Source organism: Globicephala melas, chromosome 8 (genome assembly GCF_963455315.2).
Source record: "Globicephala melas chromosome 8, mGloMel1.2, whole genome shotgun sequence".
Taxonomy (NCBI): Eukaryota; Metazoa; Chordata; class Mammalia; order Artiodactyla; family Delphinidae; genus Globicephala; species Globicephala melas.
The window spans coordinates 9,567,242-9,592,474 of record NC_083321.1 but is presented as its reverse complement, the minus strand read 5'-3'; the positions used below and the strand labels follow the sequence as shown (position 1 = coordinate 9,592,474).

General features: G+C 55.6%; 5 protein-coding genes across 9 annotated transcripts in view; 3 read left to right on the top strand and 2 right to left on the bottom strand.

Annotated features, from left to right (window-relative positions):
* Positions 1 to 2,847, top strand: part of MYRF (myelin regulatory factor) — a 33,745-nt gene extending 30,898 nt beyond the window's left edge. For both annotated transcript variants that reach the window (XM_060303094.1, XM_060303093.1), the window contains exons 26-27: positions 11 to 85; positions 260 to 2,847. In XM_060303094.1, coding sequence (XP_060159077.1) covers positions 11 to 85; positions 260 to 340 — 156 coding nt within the window. In that variant the 3' untranslated portion in view covers positions 341 to 2,847. The remainder of the gene's footprint in view (positions 1 to 10; positions 86 to 259) is intronic.
* A 554-nt stretch (positions 2,848 to 3,401) lies between these two features.
* On the bottom strand, positions 3,402 to 6,904 carry TMEM258 (transmembrane protein 258). The gene is made up of 4 exons (XM_030833962.3): positions 6,770 to 6,904; positions 4,724 to 4,833; positions 4,121 to 4,257; positions 3,402 to 3,507 (listed from the first exon to the last, which is right to left on the bottom strand). The coding sequence occupies exons 1-3, from the start codon at positions 6,770 to 6,772 to the stop codon at positions 4,131 to 4,133; spliced, it is 240 nt and encodes a 79-aa protein (XP_030689822.1). The 5' UTR covers positions 6,773 to 6,904; the 3' UTR covers positions 3,402 to 3,507; positions 4,121 to 4,130.
* Positions 6,363 to 9,821, top strand: FEN1 (flap structure-specific endonuclease 1). Of its 4 annotated transcripts, none has more exons than XM_060303101.1 (4): positions 6,375 to 6,515; positions 6,787 to 6,871; positions 7,089 to 7,227; positions 7,924 to 9,821. In XM_060303101.1, exon 4 carries the CDS (start codon positions 7,942 to 7,944, stop codon positions 9,082 to 9,084), a length of 1,143 nt encoding a protein of 380 aa, XP_060159084.1. In that variant the 5' UTR covers positions 6,375 to 6,515; positions 6,787 to 6,871; positions 7,089 to 7,227; positions 7,924 to 7,941; the 3' UTR covers positions 9,085 to 9,821. The 4 variants fall into 4 exon arrangements, with proteins under 4 accessions (XP_060159082.1, XP_060159084.1, XP_060159083.1 ...); XM_060303100.1 differs by having other exon boundaries at positions 7,086 to 7,227; XM_030833961.2 differs by having other exon boundaries at positions 7,069 to 7,227.
* Positions 9,822 to 13,630: 3,809 nt separating this feature from the next.
* Positions 13,631 to 23,487, bottom strand: FADS1 (fatty acid desaturase 1). Its single transcript, XM_030833959.2, has 12 exons — positions 23,117 to 23,487; positions 21,084 to 21,194; positions 20,317 to 20,514; positions 19,550 to 19,651; positions 19,318 to 19,446; positions 17,562 to 17,622; positions 16,378 to 16,454; positions 15,377 to 15,474; positions 15,112 to 15,208; positions 14,782 to 14,861; positions 14,548 to 14,673; positions 13,631 to 14,194 (listed from the first exon to the last, which is right to left on the bottom strand). Exons 1-12 carry the CDS (start codon positions 23,306 to 23,308, stop codon positions 14,143 to 14,145), a joined length of 1,323 nt encoding a protein of 440 aa, XP_030689819.1. The 5' UTR covers positions 23,309 to 23,487; the 3' UTR covers positions 13,631 to 14,142.
* The window catches only part of FADS2 (fatty acid desaturase 2), a 65,214-nt gene continuing 63,286 nt past the window's right edge, over positions 23,306 to 25,233 (top strand). Inside the window, exon 1 of the mRNA XM_030833957.2 lies at positions 23,306 to 23,785. Within this exon, the coding sequence (XP_030689817.1) occupies positions 23,321 to 23,785 (465 nt within the window). The 5' untranslated portion in view covers positions 23,306 to 23,320. The remainder of the gene's footprint in view (positions 23,786 to 25,233) is intronic.

Below are 25,233 nucleotides of genomic sequence, written 5' to 3'. Positions count from 1 at the left end.
CTTTCCCCAGGGCACCTCCCACCAGTGGCCAGTAACCATCCTGTCCTTCCGCAGATTCACCTATCACTTCCGGGTGGCACTGCTGGTGAGCACCTGCGCCGTCTGCCCCCAGAGGTTCAGGGTGGGGCTTGGGGGTAGGGGGGGGACTGAAGATCACATGGCGGGACATGGGCAGTGTCCGGCGACGTCAGCACGGGGAGCGCTCTGGCATCCCCCCCCCCGGAGCCACCTCACCGGTTCCCACTGCCCTTCCCTCCAGGGTCAGGCCAACTGCAGCTTGGAGGCCCCGGTCTGGCCGGCCGCAGACTACTACTTCCACTTCTACCGCCTGTGTGACTGAGCTGCCCAGGGAGGCAGCGCCACAGCAGGGCCCGGGCTCCCGGGCGCCCCTCCACACTGGACGCCATGGTGTTACACTGGGCCCGGGGTCCCGGGCGCCCCTCCACACTGGACGCCATGGTGTTACACTGGGCCCGGGGCTCCGGGCGCCCCTCCACACTGGACGCCATGGTGTTACACTGGAGCCCGCCGCTGACACTTCCGTGGAGGGACTGAGGCGGCTCGGCCCTCCCCGTGCCTGGTGAAACTGGAAGTCCTCACACTGGAGCTGCTGGGCCTGCTGGCGGCGCCCCCAGACCACGGAGGGCGCTGGAGGGAGACCTGCCGGGCCCAGGCCGGCCTGATTCACATGTGTCCAGATTCGGCCGATGGAGGGCTGGTGGGCAGCAGCGCCCCAGAGGCGGGGGAAGCCCGTGACTCGGCCCAGAGCCTACCCTTCCTGCCTCCCCTTCTGCGACTGGGAGCCACCCCTCTTGTGGAGAGAGGACCCGTCCGCCTTTGAGACCGGCAGGGGCTTGGCTCGAGCCCTCAGAGACTTGGCTGGACCCACGAGTCAGTGGAGGGCAGACAGCCCTCACCCTTGAAGCTGCTCCCTGGGGAGGGCTAGGTAGTGGACTTCTTAGGGTCTGACTGTTACTGGACTTGGACTTCTAAGCTTTAAGCATGGCCCAGGAGGTCTCCTCTCCCTGGGAGAGCTTGGCTCCAAGAGCTCCCAGGGCAGCTGAAGCCAGCCCTGGATGGGCTGGCGACCGACCACGTGCCTTGTGTACACTTAGTGCCTGGCTGAACCAGGGGAGCCAGTGGGCCAGGTAAGCCTTGGACCCTTGAACCTGGAGTATCCCGAAGGGAAGGAAGTTCCCTGTGAGCCCCCAGATGGCGTTGCGGCCCCGCGGCCTGGGCCCCTGGGAGCTTCCAGAGCTCACAGAGGTCTCTGAGCAGAGGAGCGGGAATCCCTGCGAGGCAGCAGGCTGGTCTCGTCTGGTGGGTGGATGCAAATAGCTTTTGCTGTTATTAATGAAATAATTACTAAAATGCACTTAAACCCGGGCAGGAGTCGAAGGATGGAGATTGAAAGCCCGGAGTGGGCCAGAGCCCCGGGGGGACACTTGAAAGGCAAGGCCCTGGCTCTGATCCGTCCCAGGGAGCTTTGAGACACCCACCCCACTCCCGACCACCAGGACTGGCCTTTCCCTCCACTCTTGTCTGCTGGTGGCCTCACCTCCCCAGATTCGAGGGCTCCTGTGCTGGGCTTGGACAGCCAGGCTGGGGGCCCCGTGCTCGGCAGTAGTCCCAGTTCTGCCCACTCCTCCCAGGAGCAGAGTGGTGGGCTTGGGTTACGGAAGAAGTCTTATCTCAAGTGCCAACGTTAACCTTTCTTAGTGGGTATCTGGAGCTTTCTGAGGCCACATCCAGGCTCATGGAAGGAGAGTGGAAATCATTTCGTCGTGTCTGCCATGGGTTCAGAAATGGGGACGGAAATGCCATCCTTGCCCTGGGATATTCTGCCACCGCTTTGGGAGCCAGGCCTTGCCCCATCTACCTCTCATTCTCAGCTTTGAGTGGGAGGCCTTTCTGTGGGAGACCTGGATCTTGAAGAAGCCTAGGGACCGCGGGCCCCCTTCTGCTATGGATGTCAAAGCACTTCTCCTAGGGATAGGGAAACACAGGGGGAATGGGGGTAGCAAGGATACCTAGCCTCCCAGCCCCCTCCCCAGTGTGGCTCCTCCTTCCGACATAGGAATTACGTGGCTGCCCACACCATGCTGGCGGCCGAGCCTTACTTAGCGCTGCTCTGTTCTCCTTCCTCCCACTGGGGGAACCCTCCCTAAATGCCATACAACTACCGAGCCCTGCCCCTTCTAATAGGATTCTGGGGCTTCCTCAGTGGGGGTACAAGTTCTTGGACCGCAGCCCCCCTGTGCTTAACTGGAAGGTGACCCTCCACTGCTCCCTGGAGCCATCTGGACACAGCATCGCCCCAATCTGGTTGGCAGCTGGCTGTTTCCATGCCTGGGGAGGGGGTCCTCAGTGCTGAGTTTGGGGCCGAGGCGGGGGGCGGGGGGAGGTCAACCTTGGACTAAAGTCGCCTTAAGCCCAGTGAGGGAAAGGGGCTTCAGGGAAGGCCAGTGGGCCACCCGCTGGAGGCTGACAGCTGCCTGGCGGGTGCCGGTGAGTGGGTGTCGTGGCTCCATCCCCTACCCCGGGTCCAGCAGCCTACCCCTCCCTTCCGCTCTCCCTTTTGGCATTTGCTCCTGTAGCCACTGGGCCGATCTCCCCCAGGCTTCGAGCTGTACACAGCGCCTCTCGATGCACAAGTGCCCCCGCCCCCCGGAAAGCCTGCGTGTGCAGAGTGCGCCCCTTCCCTCCCACTTAACCGCCCCTTCCGGCCCCTGAGCTTTGACTCTGGCGTGGGCAGAGGGGAGCAGCCCCAGGCCTGCTTGCTTCCTGTCCCCTGAACTGTTCTTTTCTGAAGTAAATATACGTATATAAATAAATGTATAAATACTGCTTTGTATCTGAGCTTGCCTCGCCATCTTCTTGAGATTGCTCTGGTGGGAGATGGGGTTGCCTGTGGGCCTGGGACCAACTGGGGCTCCTGAGCCCAATGGATGCTTCGTACCCCATTATCCCTCGTAGCTTCAGGCCCGGCTTGGGAACAGGATGCAGCAGCGCCTTCCCCTAGCCACACCCCACGGACCTGCTGCTGCCCTGGCTGGGTTAAAAGTAGCCACCTTAGGGAAAAGCTGAGCCTTTCGAGGGTCCCCGGCACCACTCAGAGGAGGGGACTGGCCCAGGGCAGACTTGACTGGTACGGGTTCCTACAGAAGTTTACACTAGAAGCCACAGTGGAGGGCAGGCCAAGCCCCTTCCTATCCACAGGTGAGCCCTCAATTCTAAGGATAAGACACTCCCCATAGCCCTCTCATAGGCAGAGGGCAGGGCTTCCCAGCAAGCAGGAACCACCTGAAAGGCAGGTGAAACGGGAAGGGGTGGGACTGGGGAAGTCGTGGGTCCCAGCACCTGCACCACTCCCACCCCGCAGGACGGGCACCAGGCAGGGCTGTCACACATCTGCCTTTATTGTGAGCAGCAGGTGGGACATTTCTGGCATAGTAAAAAAAACTAATTTACAAAAGCAGGGATTCAGTGAAGCCGCCTGGCTGGTACCTGAAAAAGAGGGGTATCAGAATGAGAGCAGTGACCCTTCTTTCCATCCGCTTTTCTCACTGAACCCCTACGCTCCTGGGGCAAGCGCTGACGGGCACAGTCCTTGGAAGCAGGGCCACCAGAGCCGACGGATTCTAAGTGACCTGTTTGGTGGGTCATCTGCAGCAAGGTTGTGGGTGGTTTTTTTTGTCGCTTAGTCAAAATTCATTTCAATGACTGAAAACGTTGAAACTAACTAAAAGGCTACTCCTGGAAGCAAGTCCCAGATCCTGGCCCCTTGCTGGGTCACCCCCCAGCGGCTCTCCAATCACTGCGTATGACAGGTAAGAATGCAGATGTGTAACCACGGGAAGCCTGTGCCCACAGCCCTACGTAGCATATCCCAGAGCCAGGTCGAGGCCTTGGACAGTGTGGAGACCTCAGAACTGACAAAGGTGGTCCCACTTGGCTCAAATCCCCATTAGGAGACAGGGAAAGGGGCACCTGTGTGTGATGTCCCTATCCACTCTGCTGAGTCTCACTCCATTAACCAAGGGGTCATGCAGGCCCAAGGACCCCGCTGATGTGGGCGTGGGGAGGCCTCTCCAGTGTCCCACCCTGCCATTGCTCTTACCCGTGGGAGCTCACACGTAGATGCCGACCCAGAGCAGCAGGAAGAGCACTCCAAAGCCCATGAAGAGCGAGGCCACCAAAGAGATGAGGAGCTCTTTGTAGATATCCCGAGTGTATTTGGTGGAGGTGACCTCGTAACTGGCAGGGCAATTAAGGAGAAGCAAAGGGGTGGCTGGCGTGGCTCCGGGCAGAGGGGCCCAAGAGGTGACCTAGACTCTGGTGCTCCTACCACCCTTCCAGCACCCATGAAGAAAATGAAGCCCAGAGGGGTTAGGTCACACAGCTAATGAGCGGCAGAGCTGGGACTAGCCCTCGTACCTCCTGACACCTGAGCACACCACAGGGCCCCGTACCTAGCCTCCAGTCCAGCCAGGCCCCTCTGCTCACTGTCCTGGAAACCGGAGGAGTGAACTGAGCTCACCTGAACCTGGAAAATAAGGCCACAACCTGACTTTGGACGTCAAATAGCCTTCCCTCAACCTCCTTACCATCCCCCGTCCCCACACCGGAACAAAACTGGCAGGGTGCATGTACCCAGCATGGTCCCTCCCTCAGTTTCCCACCTCACTAATTCTGGCCCACTGGCTGCTCAGTGAAAGGATACACGAAGAACCAGGCGGTGAAGAACATGCCAATGGCCAACAGCACCACAGTCAGATGCGGAAAGACAGCCGGGTTCACTGGACTGGTGTATCTGCTCATGGCCTCAAGCTCCTAAGGGAAGGCGTGAGATCAGAGCCATCAAAGAATCCCATGACCTCAATCTGGGGGCACTATGGGGTTATCACGGAGCCTCGTGCTGCTGTGACTGCTAGGAGCTTATTTCAGCTTGGGAAATGTGGAAATCCTTCAGAACCACCGTCAAATGATTCCGGTTGGGAATGACAACAATTACATCTTAAACTAAGGTGGCACTTTGTCTTTTCAATATGAGACAAGATGGGCAGCTGAGAGTCAGAGGCTGAGGCACACAGAAGGTGACTGATTAGCTACAGATCAATGCAATGGTCCTTAACATTATCTGAGGCCACCGGCCACCATGAAAAACACGTGATGAAAGGTATGGACTCTTTGCCTGGGACAAACCGCATACAAGAAAAAGTCTGCTTATAATTTTAGAAGCCTTATGAACCCATGTCTGTAGACGTCAAGCTCAGAATCACTGCTGAAAGACAGACTCTGGACTGGTACCCAGATCTCAACTCCTAATCTTGTATTCTTCCCATTACACAATTAAGGAATCTCAGGACCTACAGGCAAAAGACATAACTTAAAATTCTGGGGCTTCACTGGTGGTGCAGTGGTTAAGAATCCGCCTGCCAATGCAAGGGACACGGGTTCGAGCCCTGGTCCGGGAAGACCCCACGTGCCGTGGAGCAACTAAGCCCGTGCACCACAACTACTGAGCCTGCGCTCTAGAGCCCGCGAGCCACAACTACTGAGCCCACATGCCACAACTACTGAAACCTGCGTGCCTAGAGCCCGTGCTCTGCAACAAGAGAAGCCACCGCAATGAGAAGCCCAGGCATTGCAACAAGGAGTAGCCCCCACTTGCTGCAACTAGAGAAAGCCCAAGCGCAGTAATGAAGACCCAAGGCAGCCAAAAATAAAATAAATTAAATAAATTATAAGTAAGTAAACAAGTAAAAAATATTTTTTAAAAACAAAAAATAAATAAAATTCTGGCTCTACTGAATAACATGAGCCTCAGTAAAGTGATTATAATAATAACTCTCTCACGAGGCTGACGTATGATTTAAGAAAGGCGACAAACGCAATAGCGTCTAACTCACTGCCTGGCATAGAGTAGTTGCTCAATAGGTGTTTGTTTCCCTCCCAAGGTTATAGGGAAGATTATGAGATAATGCTTGTGAAAGAGGGCTGTAAACGTAAAGTTCTGTACAAATGTTAACTTCCATTGTCACCCACCAGCCAACGCTTCTAAAATCCAGAACACAACAACTCTAGAGAAGTAAATTGACCTCATTGTTCTCAGAGACACTGGAATTCAATTCAGTAAACATTTATGCCCCCCTAAAAATGATAAAGACAATCGCTGCCATTGATTGAGCCTCCAATTGCCGGCCCCAGTGTTTGGCACTGGAAATACAAAGATGAATAGACATCATCCCAGGGCCAGAGGCACGTCAGATGGTGGTCACTAGGAGGCGTGGCAAATAACAAAGAAGTCCATGACACGTGGCAAGAGGTCTGTACATAGGTTGCGGGGCTCCCAGGAGAAAGAGGACAAGTGCCCGAGACAGTTGTTAGTACTTCATCAAGAAGGTGACTTTTGCCCGGGACCGTGTAGTATGAGTACGAGTTCGGCAGGCGGGAAAAACTTTCCAGACAGGGGTAACAGATTGATCACAAGTAACAGAGATAAAAGCTCGAAGGTATTAGAAATGCTCCCCATGCTCCTCATCCTTATAAATCGTTAGATCAGAAGCCCATGCCATCAAAACCTCAGCCTAAGGAGTCCACGGCAAGGGGCTTCCCTTCCCCGCCCCTCAGCCCAAGCCGAAGGATCCAGGAGCCTCCAGCCCTCTGGACCTTGGACATCTGAGGCTTCTGCGAGAAAAAACAGGGCGCGGGACGGGCCCCGAGGGGTCCCCGAAGTCCCATCCGGAACTCCCCTCAACCCTCTCACCATTTTGCCGGACACAGGGTAATCCGCCGCTCAGCCACCGGAAGAACACGTCGGCAGGAGCAGGCGCGCTGTTCAGCCGGAAGAGGAAGTGCAGCTGCACAGGTGGCATTGTGGGATTTGTAGTCGTGTGGTTTCGGGTGTGGCGGGATCTGAGGCCTGCGGGGCGACCGGGGTGGAGTGGGGGCAAGCGGTAGAGAAGGGTAGGGTCGGCTCGCTGAGCGAGTCCGTTCACCCTGGCGGGACTGTTTGTCGTGAGAGAAGCTGGCCGAGAGGGCCGGGGCATGTACTACACTTCCCAGGAGGCTGTGCGCCGCAGCAGGTCACGTGACGGGAGCGCGGGCTTTGGAAGGCGGCGGAGCTAGAGTGTATCAGCGGCTAGTGCGGAGGAGGCGGCGGGGCTGAGGAGCGAGTCGGGCTGAGATCTGTCCTGGGCCACGCCGGAGCGCTCCAGAGGCCAGGTGAGCCCTTCCGGAAGCGTCTCCGAGAGCGGCGGGCCGTTTTGCCCCGGGTGCTGGGGAAGGCCGGCGGCTGCCGCGGGCGGGGCGGAGCGAGCGCGGGATTCGCGGTCAGGCGGGCCCGCCACTTTTCCCGCTCTGAGCCCGGGGCCAGTCGCTTAACTTCCGAGCCTCTTTCATCATTTGTAGAAAGAAGATAATTCCCAGCTCATGAGGTCGTTGCGTATTGTGACTAAGCTCCTGGAGGGGAGACATTGTTTTGAGCTACACTCGTTCACATCCCTTTCCTGCCTGCGTTTGTCGGACGCAGGGGGAGGATGCCCTGGCTAACGAGGCATTGTCCCCTCGGTACACGTTCTAGCAAAGCAGGCAGCTTGAGGCACGAACCAAAGGATCGAGTGGGTTCTGCAGGGAAAACGTTTACGGAGCACTTAATCTTTGTCGGGGTTTTTGTCTGTTAGTTAACTCTCAGGAGGCCTTAGTATGAATTGAGAGGACTTCCTTACTAGACTGTACGTTTCCTGACGATGGGAGCCTGTCTTGTTCGTTTCATCTTCCGAGGTGCTGACTTGGTGTCGTTTTGTTGTGCTAGATACGTTTAGCCGAGGGCGTGAAGTGGGTGAGATAGCACCCCTGGTAACCCTTCCTCCTTTTGCATCCTTTAAGTTCCTCCTTGTCTTACCTGCCTTTCTCTTTTAGCTGTCCCTCTGTATTGCTATGGGAATTCAAGGACTGGCCAAACTGATTGCCGACGTGGCCCCCAGTGCCATCCGGGAGAATGACATCAAGAGCTACTTTGGCCGCAAGGTGGCTATCGATGCCTCCATGAGCATTTATCAGTTCCTAATAGCTGTTCGCCAAGGGGGGGATGTGCTGCAGAATGAGGAGGGTGAGACCACCAGCCACCTGATGGGCATGTTCTATCGCACCATCCGAATGATGGAGAACGGCATCAAGCCCGTGTACGTTTTTGATGGCAAGCCGCCACAGCTGAAGTCAGGGGAGCTGGCCAAACGCAGCGAGCGGCGGGCTGAGGCGGAGAAGCAGCTGCAGCAGGCCCAGGCTGCTGGGGCCGAAGGGGAGGTGGAGAAGTTTACGAAGCGGCTGGTGAAGGTCACCAAGCAGCACAATGATGAGTGCAAGCATCTCCTGAGCCTCATGGGCATCCCATACCTCGATGCGCCCAGCGAGGCTGAGGCCAGCTGCGCCGCCCTGGTGAAGGCCGGCAGAGTCTACGCCGCGGCCACCGAGGACATGGATTGCCTGACCTTTGGCAGCCCCGTGCTCATGCGGCACCTGACTGCTAGCGAGGCCAAGAAGCTGCCCATCCAGGAGTTCCACCTGAGCCGGGTTCTGCAGGAGCTGGGCCTGAACCAGGAGCAGTTTGTGGATCTGTGCATCCTGCTGGGCAGTGACTACTGTGAGACCATTCGGGGCATTGGGCCCAAGCGGGCCGTGGACCTCATCCAGAAGCACAAGAGCATCGAGGAGATCCTGCGTCGGCTCGACCCCAACAAGTACCCTGTGCCGGAAAACTGGCTCCACAAGGAGGCCCAGCAGCTCTTCCTGGAGCCCGAGGTGCTGGACCCGGAGTCTGTGGAGCTGAAGTGGAGCGAGCCGAACGAAGAAGAGCTCGTCAAGTTCATGTGTGGTGAAAAGCAGTTCTCCGAGGAGCGAATCCGCAGCGGGGTCAGGAGGCTGAGCAAGAGCCGCCAGGGCAGCACCCAGGGCCGCCTGGATGATTTCTTCAAGGTGACCGGCTCCCTCTCTTCAGCTAAGCGCAAGGAGCCAGAACCCAAGGGGTCCGCTAAGAAGAAGGCCAAGACTGGGGCACCAGGGAAGTTCAAAAGGGGAAAATAAACGGGTTTCCCCTCATTATACCTCCTTGACCCCAGAATATCTGCCGTGTTGTCCCCGCAAGAGCTGGCGCGGGAGAAACCTCCGTGGGGGTGGGGAGGGCCTTGCATCGCTTCCCTAGCACCACCCTGCTCAGTAGCGCTTTTCCCTTTGTTACGTGATCTCATGGCAGAAAGGCCACAGAGGTTTGTTGTTTTCTTCTTTTTTAGCTCAGGAAAAGTATGTCAGGCTGAAGCCGCCTCTCAGGCCATTTAATGGACACTGAATCCATTGTTACATGAAAGTGATAGCAACAAGTTTTGAAGAAGAAAGAGGGAGATAAATGGTGGAGACAAAAGACTGGAAATGATTTCCTGCCTGGGCAACTGGGGGCTGGTGGGAGGTGACCGGGGGACTAGACTGTGCTCTTTGGCTCAGCCTTGACCCACCCTAAAGGGTAGCCATCAGGAAGATGCAGTCTTAAACAGGCGCGAAGAGCTGCCGGGACATAAGACAGGCAGAGTCCCTGGAGTTGGCAACAAGGGTTTGATTACCAGCTGTGTGTCCTAAGGTGGGCAGAAACCTGAACTTGCTATGTACATAACTCTAGTCTTTACAGTGGTTATTCAGAGGCATAAAGGGGTGGTGCTTCACGTGGCCTCTCTGAGGCAGTTAGTTGAGTTGAAACTTTGGGATAAGATGCTGCGTTTTTTGTTTTGAAAGATATGAGGAGAAAAGAGTCAATAAAATTATAAAAGTAACCAGAATGTCCTGTTCTTTGAGAACATTTGAAGACATCTCAAGTGCCTCAGGTTTCAGGCAGTTTAAAATGTTCTTTTCACTCCAAGTTAACATGCTGGAATTGCACTGTAGTAATGGGTGGTTTGAGTGGCCACGAGATGGCACTGTGCTCCATAGAATGGTCAAAGCGGCTTTGGCAGTACTTCAGCCATTTAGAGGATGGTGCCTAGCTTATCTTGCTGGGAAAGGAGTTTTAATAAATTGAACGAATTTCTAGTTTTCCACCTACTGTGTGAGATAAAGGAGCTCCTCTGAGAAATCCTCACAATTTAGATCAACTACTTCATAGCATCCAAGCATTTACCAGTTTGTAAATCGTGAAAGCTGCCATTCGAAAATCCCTTTTTGTTCCCTTTGTGACGTCAGCTTCAGGTTACTGTTTTTCGTAGAGGTGGGATGTTTTTGTACTCTGAAATTTTTATAATCCTAATAAAACTTGATAGGGGGCTGTCCTGTTTGAGTTTCTAATTTTGTAGCATTCCTATCACTTACTGCCATTTAAAGTTAACCAAGGACACTTAAGTGGTCTGAAATTTAAGTTGACAATATTTCAACAGATTAAGCAGGTAGGACTAAAGACCAGTAGTTTTCAAACTCTCAATCTTAGTATCTGTTCACTGCTCTGTCTCTAGCAGTTGACAAATGAAACCAGTTTTCCAGATTGAAGCAAGCCACACAACTTATTTGAGCTCCGTTTTTTTTTATTGTTTTTTTGGCTGCACCACGCAGCATGCAAGATCTTCATTCCCCGACCAGGGATCAAACCTGTGCCCCCTGCAGCGGAAGCGTGGAGTCCTAACCACCGGACCGCCAGGGAATTTTCCTGAGCTCCATTTTCTCATTCAGGTAATTCAATTCTAAGCCTGCAGTAATGGTGATGGGGCCGAGGTGGGAAGACTTAGGTGTTACCACCTCAGCGCAGTAGCTCTAGTTAAGGGCCTGTCCCCTGTGGTAGCAGGTAGCGTGTGGTTTGTTTTCCTCTTATTTTTGAAGTTGAGTTACCTGGTCTTTTCCAGTTTATTAACCACTGCAGGGAAAATCAATCCTGCAAATCCTACTTAGCACATTTTTTAAAATATAAATTTATTTTTGGCTGCACTGGGTCTTCGTAGCTGCACGGGCTTTCTCTAGTTGTGGCGAGCAGGGGCTACTCTTCGTTGCAGCATGCAGGTTTCTCATTGCGGTGGCTTCTCATTGCAGAGCATGTGCTGTAGGCACACAGGCTCAGTAGTTGTGGCTCGCGGGCTCCAGAGTGCAGGCTCAGTAGTTGTGGCGCATTAGCTGCTCCACGGCATGTGGGATCTTCCCAGACCAGGGCTCGAACCCCTGTCCCCTGCATTGCCGGGCAGATTCTTAACCATTGCGCCACCAGGGAAGCCCTAGCACATTTCTGATATTCTCGCTTGGAGAGGAGAGCTGTTCTAGTAGGGCAGTGTTAAAAGGGCATTGCTTTGCAGTCCAGCTCTGAGGTATTACGCCTTACAGAGATTTAGGCAAAAAGGAAACTTACGGAGACTACCTACACAGACTATCAGAGTTTAAAAGGGTGAGGGCAGTGCCTCATGGTAGTAGGAAGCAGTGCACTAAACACTAGAATGGGCTAGCGCACACAGGCAGTCTAGCATTGGAACATGTAGGTATCATGGGAATGGGCTGGCCTTTCTTCTCCTTGCCACAGTCCACCTGTGCCTTGGTGTTTCTACAGCAGCCTGATGACCCTCCCTCTGCCCCAAGGGGCTTAGGCAAGGGGGAGTCAGTATGGGGACTCATATTCAGAAAGAAGTGAGAGAGTCGGATAGTAACTTGTAGCAGAGGTACAGGGACTCCTGTCAACAGATGCAGGAGAGGATCGTGGATTATAACAGCCTTCGTTTGGTCAAAATTACCTTTATTTCTGTTTTACTCCATTGGCGTGTGGTAACAAAACTGGCACACACAGAAAGGATGATATTGGGTCTGATGAAAATGCCTCTGGCAAAGTGGTAGGAAGATGAAAGTCACAAAGGTAAGCATAGAAGTTGGAGTTACAAAGTGAGTTCAAATGTTAGTTCTGCCACATCTATGACCAGAGGCAGCTTATCCTCTCTAATCCTGTTTTCTCATGTCATTGTTTGGATTTGAGATCACTCATGTTACCTTGCGACGTCTGAGCTTTTTGTCACTAGTCTGTCCCTTGGTGGCCATGTGAGACCACACTGGTCCAGGCTAAGGAGAGAAGGCCACAGTGGTTGAGGTGCTTTGAGGGCTTGGACTTGGCTCAGTAAGTTTCACTGGCTCTGCTCAGATCGGGCAGCCTGGGCCCAAAGCCAGATGGCTTGATGGGCTGGGTTCAGCACCTGTTCTGGAATGAAGGTGCCAGTGAAAGTAGAACTCTCCAATTCTGCTCCTAATTGTTCTACCCAGACTGTTTCAAGCCAGGTTCTGCCCAAATGGAAAAGATCTAAAATCTTCTGTAACCTGTTCTGCCGTGTGTGCGTGTGTGTGTTTAAGTCTGTCTTTGCTTTGACAAACCTCTGAGTAATCACAACAGCCTTCCCGTTAGGTGGTGCCTCTAATCCCACCCCAACATGCCTTAGGACCTTCATCTCCCTGATTACCATTCTCATCTCCTTGCCGTTCCTTTCCTAAACTAAATATGAATTCTCCCAGGTCTCTGCTTTTTCCTTGTAGTTTAAGGTACTTTCTTTCCAGTGTCCAAAATGCTCAATATGCTTCGAGTAGATGCTGTTGGGACAAGTGAATGATCCCCTCACCTCACCTGCAAGGCTGTGGGTGTGGGAAGGGGAAAGGGTGTGAACGCTGGCAACCCATGGGGCACAGTCCTGTGTTCACTCTCTAGAGATGGGTTAAACTGTTTCTATCTTTTAAAAAAAACCGGAGATTAAAAAAATTGTATTTCAGTATTAGACTGATATACCTTTAAGAGATTCTCCTAAATTCCTACCTGGTCTCCAGCAGAGAAAGGTACTTGGACAGAATTGCCAGAGGAAGGATGCTGAAGGGCAGCCATGAGATCACAAACGTCTGCGTTTTCCCCTTCCTGTTTCCGGTTAGAACTATGAAGTCATTACACTTAACCCATTGCTCCTGCTCAGAAGTAATGCTACATAATTTAGGTGATGGAACATCTCTTACGGCCCTTATATTCTTTATGACTGAACCCCGTGTTTTCGTCATGACTGCTAATTCACCCTCTCCCGGCTTGGTCACTTGTGCTCACTAACTGCTACTTTATTAAATTTGGAATTACAGGTTGGGGAGCAAAGGGAAACCCCTGGGAGCCCCCGTTTGTTTCTGTGGAGGAGAAGACTAAGCGCCCGTCTGCCCACCTGCTTATGGAGCGAGAAGTAGACTCCCCATCCTAGGAGTGTGCTCTCCCTCGGGTGGTGGTCAAAAGCTGAAAGGATTTTTAATGGCCAGCGACTCTCTGCTGGCTGTTTTGGCAAGCCCTGGGACCTCATGCTCCTTTGGTACCCTGGATGGAATGCGGGACCAAATCCTGTAGTGGCAGCATCCTTCAGGGCCAGATGCCTCTGACACCACAGCCCTGGCCTTTGCCCTCCCTGCTTCTAAAAGTGGAAAAATTGCTTCTCCAGGAGCCTGAGGCAGACATGGGTCACACCTAGCCCTAGAGTGAGCCAAGCTGCCGGGCCTCAGGCGCTAATGCTTCCTTTCTAAATCTTGCCCAGAAGGTTGAGCTGCTCTGTCCTCCTCCAGCCTGCGAACTTCTGAGGTTTGCAAGCAAGAGTGGAGAAGGCACTGAGAAGTGGACCAGTGGGATGAGCTCCTCCCTTTCCTGGATGGAATTTTTTTTTTTTGGCCACACCGTGCGGCATGTGGGGTCTTCGTTCCCCAACCAGGGATTGAACCTGCGCCCCCTGCATTGGAAGCACGGAGTTTTAACCATTGGACCGCCAGGGACGTCCCCTGGGTGGAATTTTAGTGCTAAATCTCTTCCTGATTTCTGGGCTCAGTAGACCCTCCCTATTCTAACACCCTCCTGACTCCCTCTTTGCCCACCAACCACTTGCATCTGCTAAACAAAAAAGGAAACAAAACTTTCACATCCCTGTCCCAACAGCTCCACCCCTCCTTCCAGGGGGCTTGCGCACCCCTCTTTGGGTCTTAGATCTGTGCCTAGAAGATAAAGGGGAGGGGTTTGAGTCAGAGCCTTTATCTCCTCAAACCCATCCCCTCTGAACATTAGGATTGTAGTGGCATTGTCCCCAAGCCCCCCTCTGCTTTGGCTCCAAGGCTCTTCTTCCAGATGGGAGGCTGCTCTTACTGGTGGAGATAGGCATCTAGCCAGAGCTGCCCGGACTCTCTCAGTGAGCTGAGGGGACAAGATGGGAGCAGACGGTGAGGGAGACAGAGTGGAGAGGAGCCCCAAAGCCATACCCACCAGAAGTGCAGCAGTGAGGCCCTTCCAGAGGTGATGTAAGGCCCCCTTGACTTGAGCACTCGCCTCCCCTTTGCTTCTGAGAAAGGGCTTGGGCCATGGCACTGAGAGCAAAGGCCCAAACTGGCCACAAGACCAACAGAGCACCTGGCCTTGGCCTTGGTGACCTCCATTCCAGACGAGCTGGGGACACCTTCCTGTGGCTCCCACCCCATACTTCACCACTGACCCCACTGCCCTGCCCTCTTCCAGCCCTCCCAGCCCTTTTCCTAGGCTCAGATACTCACTGGACAATGTCGGCAAAGGCTGAGAACAGGGGCTTGGACTGGTACTCTACGCCATGCTTGGCACACAGGGACTGCACCAGGGGAGCCGCTTTGTGGTAATTGTGTCGAGGCATCGTGGGGAAAAGACTTCACGGAGAACAGGGGACAGTCAGTGGCTCCAGCTCCTGTGGCCCCCCCATCCCCCTCCTACGTGGACCCTCCCCAGGTCCCTGCTTCCCAGGCCTCCCTACTCACTGGTGCTCAATCTGGAAGTTGAGGTGGCCACTGAACCAGTCATTGAAGGCCGACTTATGGACATTGCATGTTGCCTGGAGCTGGAGGAGAAGGTTGGGGGAGCATGGCTCTGGGTACCAGATGGAAAGGCCAGCCCAGCCTTCTCCAGGCAAAGCCGGCCTGTCCCTGGTCACTCCCTTCTCCACGTGGTGGCAGGAGAGAAGCTTCAGGCTAACGAGGCAAGGTTTGGGAGCGTCTGTTGTCAACCACCGCCCACCCCCTACCCTGGGTCTGTGCCCACCCACCCTTCTTATTAGTTGTGCCCAGGTCTTCCAAGTGACTGTCCCTCACCTGGGTGGAGACCCAGTCCACGTTCCTGTCGTAATCAATGTGCATGGGGATGTGGTTCATCTGTGTCACCCAAACAAACCAGTTGCTTTCCAGGAACCTGGTGGACATGGCACCCAGACAAAACCAGTACAAGCAGAGCCCAGAGTTCTGACTCTCGCTCAGAAGCTGCTCCAACCCCGCCACCCTCCCCAGCCAACGCCCCCAGACCAGACTGGTTACTCCCGCACATCTCTGTGCCGCTCCCTCCTCCCCCATCAAGTACTACCTGACCATGAAGAAAAGGCCCAGGAAGCCTTTCAGTCCTAGCAGCGGCACGTAAGTGAGGAAGATGCGGACGTAGAAGCTGATCATCCAGGCCAAGTCCTGCAGCGAGAGGCAGAGCCCTGTGACGGCACAAAGCACCTCTCCTCTCACGGCACTTGTTCCTCTGCGTGGAGCAGCCATCCTCCCCGGTCCTGACACTGGAGTGCTCACGGCAGCCTCTCCCAGCTGCCCTGTCCGGCACCATCTAGCTCCGCTCCGTTCCTAGTGGCGCCCCCAGCCCTCCTTGCCTGTTTCCTTCACAGGTGCCAGGTCTCCCTGCCTCCACGTCCTCCCAACCCATCTCCATCCTTCACCCCTTCATCACGCTGCCAAGTGAGTCTTCCAGGATCGTGGCTGAGTCTGTGCCAGTGCCCTGATCAAATCGCTGATGAGTTTTCTGCACCACCCTCCTCCCCTGACACCCGAGTCCTCCACCACATGTCCGGTGACCAGATTCGCCCCTTAATTCCCAGCTTCTCTGCTCAGAGTCCATCCCACCTCCCCTGCCTCCGCCTGTCCTCCAAGGCCAGCTAGGTAAGGGACTTTGCAAAGTCCTTTCTGATGCCTCCCATCCAGCCAGAGGCAGTCAGGCCCCTTTCGGAATCCCCAAAGCTGCTGCCTGTACCTCCTGTGTGGTGTCAACCACATCCTGTTTCATCAGAAGTTTCCCGAGTGAAGGTGCCGTCTCTCATTCATCTTCCCCCTCCCCAGCCTGGCCCCTGCTTTATGCCGAACACAATAACCTCAGGAGATAACTCGCTGAATTAAATAGGGCATCAGGAGTCAGGTTGCCTGCTGAGCCCAAGTCATCTCACCTAGAGATAAGGAAGGGTCTATACCTGGTTCTGTTACTTTGCTCTAAATTAGGCCTGGAGTAAATCTTAGTGGGATTTCCCCTGGAGAACCCCCTTCCCATCCCTCAGGGTACTGGAGACAAAGGATGTGGGGGCCATGGATACTTACCACCCACTTCTTCCTCTGGATAACAAAATAGAAAATATACCACTGGAAGTAGAGAGGCAGCAAGGCTGGGGGCCCAACTGGGGAGGAAATGGACACAAGGGGGGAGGTGTGAGCAGCACTCAAGTGTCACTAAAGGGCCAGCTGGTGCTGGACAGATGGCCTCCAGCACAGGGCTGCCCCTCTGCCGTCTCCTGTTGCCCCTCCAGCTGCCTCGGCAGTCCTCAATCCATTGGAACCGACGGGCGCTGGAGGTGGGCATGAATGCAAGTCTGAAGAAAGCAGAACCTCCCAGTGGATGCTGAGAGGGTGAGGTGGGGGGAACGTGGCATTCTCTTCCATGGAAAAGGATAGCTGGGGAGACAAGCTCCACGCATGGAACTTGCTCTGCTCCTGTGCCTTTAAAAAGGTACTGCTCTGGGACTTCCCTGGTGGCGCAGTGGTTGAGAGTCCGCCTGCCGAGGCAGGGGTTCGTGCCCCGGTCTGGGAAGATCCCACATGCCGTGGAGCGGCTGGGCCCGTGAGCCATGGCCGCTGGGCCTGCGCGTCCGGAGCCTGTGCTCCGCAACGGGAGAGGCCGCAATAGTGAGAGGCCTGAGTACCGCAAAAAAAAAAAAAAAAAAAAAAATTCCTTTGAACGAAGATGGGATCAATGGACTCATCCCCTCCTTTCCTTTAAAAATTTGAATTTTTGAAAGGGTTTAAAAAATTTTAGACATTATGGAGATTTTTAAAGCAGGGAATATACACAGCAGTCTTGAGAAAGAGCTTAAGACAACCACAGCAATGTTTTCTCCCCAGCTCCCTCTTCAGATCCAATCCTCCCATTGCTAGTCTATCTACCTTTGTCCTTCTGGGTGTTAGACTGTGTCCCACTGCGTCACCTTAGCCCTGGGCTGTTTGACAAGATTTAAAGTGAGGTTTCAGACTTAGTCGGGATGGCCCCCCACCATTCAGTTCCCTTGTGGAAGCCAGGGTGGGCCTGGAGGAACTAGTTTGCCCCCAACACAAGTGACCTTTGACCAAACATTAGCCTAACTCTTGCCTTTGCCCCTTGAGAAGGTAGACTGTCCCCTTGCAGGGGGCACCCTGTTCCAGGTGGAGATCCTCCAGCCTTCACTTCAAGTACTGTAGTCCCGCGGCAGCGTCGCAAGCCCCGCCCCCCGGGGCTGGACGAGGACACTCACTCAGGAAGAAGTATCTGTGCTGGTGGTTGTACGGCATGTACTTTTTCTTCTGTTTCCCAAGCTGTGAAGGAAAGCAAACACACATCAGCCCCCACAGGCCAGTCACCCATTCCCCTCCCCGTGACCTTGGCTTCTCCCTGCTCAGGAGCCGAGGCCTCCTGCGGGGGCCGTCAGCTTGCTGGCGCCACGGAAGGCTCCAACAAGCCCAGCCTTACCTCCAGCTCCTGGCGCGTGAAGCCCGGGCTGCTGGATTTGCCAAGCGCGCCACAGCGTGGACGCAGCTCGGTGGCCCACACCCACACGAGGCCTGGGCACGGCGGAGCCTGCAGGTCCTCAGTACACCTCGTGCTCAGCCCGAGACGCCCTTGTCAGGTTTCCAGGCCCCTACACCTCCCCTTCCTTTCTCCATCTGGTACTCTTTTGACACCAGGGTCTCCACAGACAACAATTTTTACCCTTACCCGGGCCAGGATCCCCTCTACATCCAGCCCCTGACCTTCTCCAAATCTTTCGGTCTCTTCAAATGTCAACATGAGCTTTATAAAATCCCTTGAAAGCTAAGCACAGTTTGGCAAATATTTGTGGAAAGATTACCAAAATCAGCTTGGCAATCTGAAGGCTCTGGCAAGGTTTTCCCCAGCGGCTGGTGGTAATTTTGTAAGCTGAGCGGCCGTAGAGACAGGCTGGGGCTGCCAGGCCAGCCGGTCAGTCCGGGTCCCCTAGCGGGAGCTCTCACAACCATGGCCGCGAAGCTCTGCGCTCGTGTTCGAGTCATGGCTCCTTCTGTTCCCCGTGTCCTGGTCAGTTCTGGCCACCAGATGACCACAGGGCACAGGAGGGACTCTACCCCAGAGCAGAATGCCAGCTCACCCTTCTTTCATGAGTCCATCTACTGTTTTTCTTTTTCCTTTTTTTTTTTTTTTTTTAGCGGTACGCGGGCCTCTCACTGTTGTGGCCTCTCCCGTCGCAGAGCACGGGCTCCGGACGCGCAGGCCCAGTGGCCATGGCTCACAGGCCCAGCCGCTCCGCGGCAGGTGGGATCTTCCCAGACCAGGGCACGAACCCATGTCCCCTGCATCGGCAGGCGGACTCTCAACCACTGCGCCACCAGGGAAGCCCTAAATTAACTTTGTAAAGAACTCCCCTGCCCACTCCCAGCGTCCATCACTTTGCACTCACTGAAGGCTCACCAGATCTCCACCCACCCCCAGGCTTTAGCAGCTGCATTATAATGGTTGCTCACACCCTCAGATGACAACTCAAACCCAGTGCTGACCACCCTGAAAGTCAGGCTAGGATCAGGCGGGTGGGAAGAATTACTCAGTGAATGAATATTCTAGATAATGGGCATCAGAGAAGAGTAAGCCAGTGTAGCCGTTGCGTAAGAGAGAGGATTACAAAGTGCAGGGGGCTGACTGCCTGGGGTGGGAGTGTCTAAAAAGCACCTGCAAGGAGGCCATCCATCACCTTCAAGGCCAAGCAGGGTTTGCACAGCAATCTGGTCATCCTTTGGGTCCTTAGCAGCGTGGGGTACCTTTCTGCAACAGCTATTTGCTGACTTGAACTCATGAGGGAGGACAGGTGAGTGTCCTGGGCAGCCTGCTTACTGCCTGTGGTGTCCCACAACTTCCAAACAGCCAGCCAGCCTGGCCCCCAATGTCTTGCCCACACTGACAGCATTGTGAGCACTTCCCTGCAAGCCCTGTGTGCTGCCTGGTTCCCATTCTCCGAGACCTTCACCGATACCTCTGCTCACCTCCACAGAGAGGATCTTCCCCAAGGCAAAGAAGAAGGGGTGCATGTTGATGTCCGGGTCTTTGCGGAAGCAGTTGGGCTTGGCATGGTGCTGGAAGTGCAGGTGGTTCCACCAACTGGCAGGGGCCCCCTACAGAAAAGCGGGGCATGAGTATGGAAGCCTGGTGCCCCCCCTCCCACAGGCAGCCCATTGTTGACTGGAGTTTCACAGAGTCCCTCCCCGTCCCATTGACCTTCAGGTGGCCAATCACGAAATGATGTAGCAGGTGGTTCCATGTAGAGGTGCTGAAGACGGACAGGTGTCCAAAGTCATGCTGCAGCCAGCCAGCCTGGGCCTGGGTGAGAAAGGCTAGCGCTGAGAGCAGCCCACCAGCCCTGCATCTGTCTCAACTGACTCGGCCTCTCCCTCGTCCTTCATCTACCTAGGCCTGTGCTGGCCTAACTGAGCACATCAGGAAAGGAGTCAGGAAGCCTGGGTCCTGCTTCTGGCTCTGCCACTGACTCACACGAGAGCTAGGGCAAATCACTACCCCTTCCCTGTTCTTTGGTGTCCCCAGCTCTGGAGTTCTGTGACTTCCGATGGACTGAACATCCAAACTACAGAATAGGACAGAGTGACAAACTCAGGCAAGTAGAAGGCTTAACGAATGGTTCTGACAGCCAAGTATTAGGGCCCCAGCTGAGAAACCAGAATCTTGGTTCTTGGCACACCTGGACTGTGACAGAACCTGAATGTGAAGTTTCAGAGGAGAAATGCCACGGGAAGAAGGGCGCCCTGGGAGAAGCGGCTGGAGAGGCAGTGGGAGAAATGAGGTGCACGTGGTGAAGACGAGCAGATGAAAGCCGCAGATGACGCAGTGTGTGCTCTTTCTGCACCAGCTCTACCACGTGTCCTCAGCTCTGCCCTGGACAGAGGGCTCCTTGGCCTCCTGAGGGGTACAAAGAATTTTCCCCACGGAAGCTGAGCTGGCTGTGTTCTCGACAAGCCGAGGGCCCTCACCTGAACTGTGCCGAGCAGCACTGCACAGAGGAGGAAGGGCAGGAAGGATGTCCCAAAGAGCCAAAGAGTGAGCCAGGCGGCAACATCCAGCAGCAGGATGTGCAGCAGGCACAGCAGGAAGAAGACAGGGTTCGCCTTCATGAGCCCCATCCGCTCCACTGTGGCCTGCAGCGCCCGGAACTCCTCAGTCAGCTCTTTCTGTAGAAGAGTGGAGATGGAAAGGGTGTTATTCTCCCCAGATGCAACCCAGCACTGGAGCCAAGGACCCTCTTAAGCTCAAGGCCCCCCCACCAAGGTAGCTGAGGGAAGCCCACGGTCCTAGGTAAAAATACCACAATGCTGAGGAGGGATGACAGAAGGTGATATGGGATTAAGTCTAAGAGCATGTGGTCTTTGGAGTTAAACAGAATTCATTCAAGCCACTGCTCTGCCACTTAGTAATGGTGTGATCCTTGGCCGAGTTGCTTAACCTCTCTGAGACTCAGTTTTCTCATCTATAACTGTGTGTGGATTATATGATGTTATGCTTCGCACAGAATTAAGTGCTCGGTCGATAGGTCTCACGTTGAAGATGGGGATGGTGGTGGTGGCCTTGTGAGAACCACAGGTTCCAAAGCCCTGCAACCCAATAACTATGCAGGAGAAGCAAGGATCTCGAGATTCCCAAGAACTACTGACTGTGGTCCCCTGTGATCATATCTAGGGCTTCCTTCTACCCTTTGCCCCTCAACAACTGCAGGATCTCCAAACAGCAGACGGGGTCTCACATTCTTAGTGGGCTCAAAGCTGGGCTGCTCCGGAGACAGTTCTCCAATCAGGAGAGAGTTCATATACTTCCTCACAAGGCCCTTGTTGATGTGGAACGCCACAAAGGGATCCTGCAAGTTTGGGGAGAAGGCAGAACAGTGAGGAAGTCAGCCCGGCCCCCCCCAAGATTTGTGGAGGGCTCACACCAAGGACCATCCTCCTGATCAAGCAAGGAGGCTGTACCCAAGTTCAAACAGACCCCACCCCCCTCCAGGCAGCTGCCCTTTGAGAGTGCTCAGACCTGTCCCTGGTGTCCACAGCTCAGGATCACCCAACAACTGTGTTCTAGGAAGAAGGGTACCATGCCAAGGAATAGGAAGCACGGGTAGGGCGACCACAGAAAGACCTGCCTGGACTGGCCTCTCCTCTAGGTGTCTCATGAAATGTGCTGAGGGAGACTCCCTGTGTCCAACTGTAGGACTCTTGCATTTCTCCCCCTTCCCTCCGCTGCTGTTCTGGTTGGGGTTCCATATTTCCCTTCCCACTCTGAACACCCCCTGCCCTAGGGCACTAATTTTGGTTACGCAAGGCGGGGTCCTCAGCGACTAGATTAAGAGATTAATGTCCTGAAGGTCAGACATCCCCAGGCCCAAAGCCACAAGCTTGGAGGCGGAGGGAGCCGGGGCGGAGCCGGCGGCCAGTGGCACCACACATCCGGACCAATCGCGGTCTCCGTTGCAGCCGGCCCCGGCCCTAAATCACACTGCAGGAAGCCTGCTCCGTCTACGCATGCGCCAGTCCACACCTTCACCTTCGGCCACTGCCTGAGCTCCCCAGTGGTCACTCCTGAGACGAGCACAGGCTCAGGCCTCGACTCCCAGGCCAGCCGCGTCGGAGGGACCGGCGGGTCCTTACCGTGTTAGGCTGCACCGCCACATCACGGGAACCCTAGTGGCCCGAGGCGCGCTCCGAGATGGCAGGGAGAAAGCTGGGGACAGTGGAAGGGGTCACGCCGCTAGGCGAAGGATGGGGGAAGGATATAGGGGGAGGGGACACGGCGAAGCGAACGCTCCAATGTTTGGGTCCCAAGGAGTGGACCCCCAGCTCTCAAACCCAGAAGGGAAGTGCTAGGTGCTTTAGTTCCGAGAGCAGGTCGTCTAGAGAGGGAAGCAACAGAATCGGGGCTGGGACGCGCGCTGGCCCGCAGTGAGGCCTGAGGGAGGAGGGATGCGACCCAGCACGGGGCCTACAGCCCAGGACTGCAAACAGCTGCTGGCCTGAGGCTGAGTGACCTCCCCACAGGATTCCAGGACTGTTCCAGGGCCCTCGCTAAGTGTATGCTGATGCAGCCCCACCCCCTTCAGCACGTTGCTCCCACTCTTTTTTGTGCAAGAGCAGGCGCTAGCCCTCTCTGGCCGGTGCTGCCCCTTCCCCACCCTCCGGTCTTCACCCTGTGCAGGGGTTCCTAAGGCAGCGGGCACTAGGTGGCTTCCCCGCTCAGGAAAATCCCCGAGTGTGGTTCCCTCGTTCTCTGCCCTGCTCACGCTCGCCAGTCTAGTCCGGCATGCTCGGCCCAGACGCGTCTGCGCTTCCCTCCCAGCCACCAAGTCAGGTCAAGACTTGATCCCTCTCCCTGCCACTGACCCCTCCTCCCTTGGTCTCGGCAGTGCCGGCGTCCGGGGGTTCCACATCCCCGCTGTCCTCTCTCCTACCCCTGCTCCGGGGACTGCCCACGCCTGGAGACCGCAGACTCCGGGCAGCAGACGGAGCGCACAGACAGATGGCGCGGCCCTTTGTTTGTGCGTGCACGTTGCCGGCCTCCCTCCCTCCCTACTCCCCAGACTCCACTTTTCGCAGCCTCTCTCCTGCCCTTGCATCCCGTTTTCGCAGCACACCCAATCACCTGGCAACCGGGACGCTCCTGCGCCTCCCGGCTTTTCCCCGAATTAGAGTATTCGGCCCTGAGTGCCAAATCTCTTGTCTCGCGCGCTGAGCCCCAGGCTCCGACCGCCCGGCCCCGCCTCCTCCCGTTCCCTGGACTGGCAGCGCTCACCGTGGCGTCCTGACCCGCGTAGTGGCTGATGACCCGGGAGCCCCCGGGGTGCTGGCGGGTGAACTCGCTGATGTTGTACACCTTCCGGTCAATCACGAGCCACCGCTCTTTGTCGCGTCCCGAGCGCTGCGCCACCTCGTCCCAGGTGAAGTAGCGCGGGATAGGCCCCTGGGCCGGGGTCTCGGGGGCCATCGGGGCCGGGCGATGCCGCGCACCGACTGGGCAAGGGAGGTCAGGCGCGCGCACGGGACCCGCGGGGTAGCGCGCACCGGCCTCGAGTGCTCTGGGAGCCGGTCCGCTGGCGCCCGCCTAGAGCCCGCCGCCCGCGCGTCGGGTTTTCAGCAACCGAGGTGGTCGGCGCCGAGCCCCGCTGCGCGCGCTTCTATTGGTCGAGCCGCGTGGCGCGGGGACCGAGTCCCCGCCTTCCCGCCGGCCCCGCGCGGGCGGGCGCTGCAGGAGGGTCGTGGCAGGCCGGCTGAGCGCGGGGACGCGCGCCCCCTCGCGGGCTCTTTGCGGGGGTCGCCGCCGCCGGACCCCACTCTCCGACTCACGCCTGTAGCTCACAGGGAGCGCCGCGGGCAAGATAACGGTTCCTGTGGAGGCTCCTGGGTGCGGGTCCCGGCTCGCGGGGCGGCGGCACCGGGTGCGCGGGCGCCCTGGGCTACTAAGGTAGGGTGGGCTCGGCCGAGCCGGGTGAGTGGGTGCATGGAGGGCCGGTCTCGCGGCCTGGGAGGCCTGCCGGGCCCGCGGGTTGGAGATTGAGGGGTTTTGGGGGGGGGGGTGGAGAGGGGTTGTCCCAGGGGCCTCGTCTTTGGGTTGGGGGCGTCCTCGCCAGTCTCCCGACGCTGACCCTCCAGAGATCCACCTGATGAACTCCCGCCTCCTTGCCACGCCGCTCCACCAGTTGTGCGGCTGGAAGTTAAGAGCCTGAGAACCCTTGGCAATTATCTTGAAACAGCGTAATTACGGTTTATCTGCGCTGGGGTGTGGGAGTGGTTAACGCTTGACTTTGCTCAGTATAACATTAAAAATGCCCCACATGGCTTCCCTGGTGGTGCAGTGGTTGCGAGTCCGCTTGCCAATGCGGGGGACGCCGGTTCGTGACCCGGTCCGGGAGGATCCCACGTGCCGCGGAGCGGCTGGGCCCGTGGGCCATGGCCGGTGGGCCTGCGCGTCCGGAGCCTGTGCTCCGCGGCGGGAGGGGCCACAACAGTGAGAGGCCCGCGTACCGCAAAAAAAAAAAAAAAAAAAAAAAAATGCCTCACAATTTTCGTAATTCTGTGTGCCTTTTTTGCTCGTTTGTTTTTATTTTTATTTTTTTTCAATTAACTGGGATCCTTAAATAAAAGGAAGTGGCCTAGCATCTCTGGACCTCTGGGAGGGCCTGTGTGAAGAGCCTGGGTCTCCAGCTGAGGCATCAATGCTCCATCCTGGAGGAACCTGGGAGCCGTAGGAGGCCTTTAAGTAGAGAGATTGGGGGTTCAGAGCTCTGAGCTTTAGGAAGGGGTGAACACAGAGGCTGGGGCCTGGGGGGAGGGGGAGTCAAGAAGCTGTTAGCGTTATGAAGAGATTCAGTTCACGTACTAAATTTTATTTATTCAAAAAACACTTTTCAAAGCACTACGTGCCAGGCACTGTTTTTAGTGCTTTGCAAACATTAACTCATTTAATTCTCATAAGAACACTTTGAGGTAGGAACCTCACTTACAGATGGAGAAATGGAGCCACTGAGAGGTGAAGAATTTTATCACACAGTGAGTGGTAGGACTGAGCTTCGAAGCAGCGTGTAGCTCTGCTGTCTCTCCTCTGATTATACTAATGGATTCTGCAGCCAGGGGAAAGGAGGCCAAGCTTTATTCCATGCACTTGAACTAGGGTCTTTGCCCCTAGGAGTCAGGAGACTAGGAGAAATACAGCCAGATTTCTGGTAGAAAAGGACCTTCATCCATTCAACCCAAATCCCTCATTTCTTGAGATATGAAAATTGAGGTTCAGAATGGGGAAGGGACTTCCCAAGTTCCCAAGGGGAAGCTCCAGTTAAATGCCAGGCAACTGCACCTTGCTCAGGAATCATGGTCCATGCAGCTGCCCCCCTGGACAGCCAATTTTCCACTTAA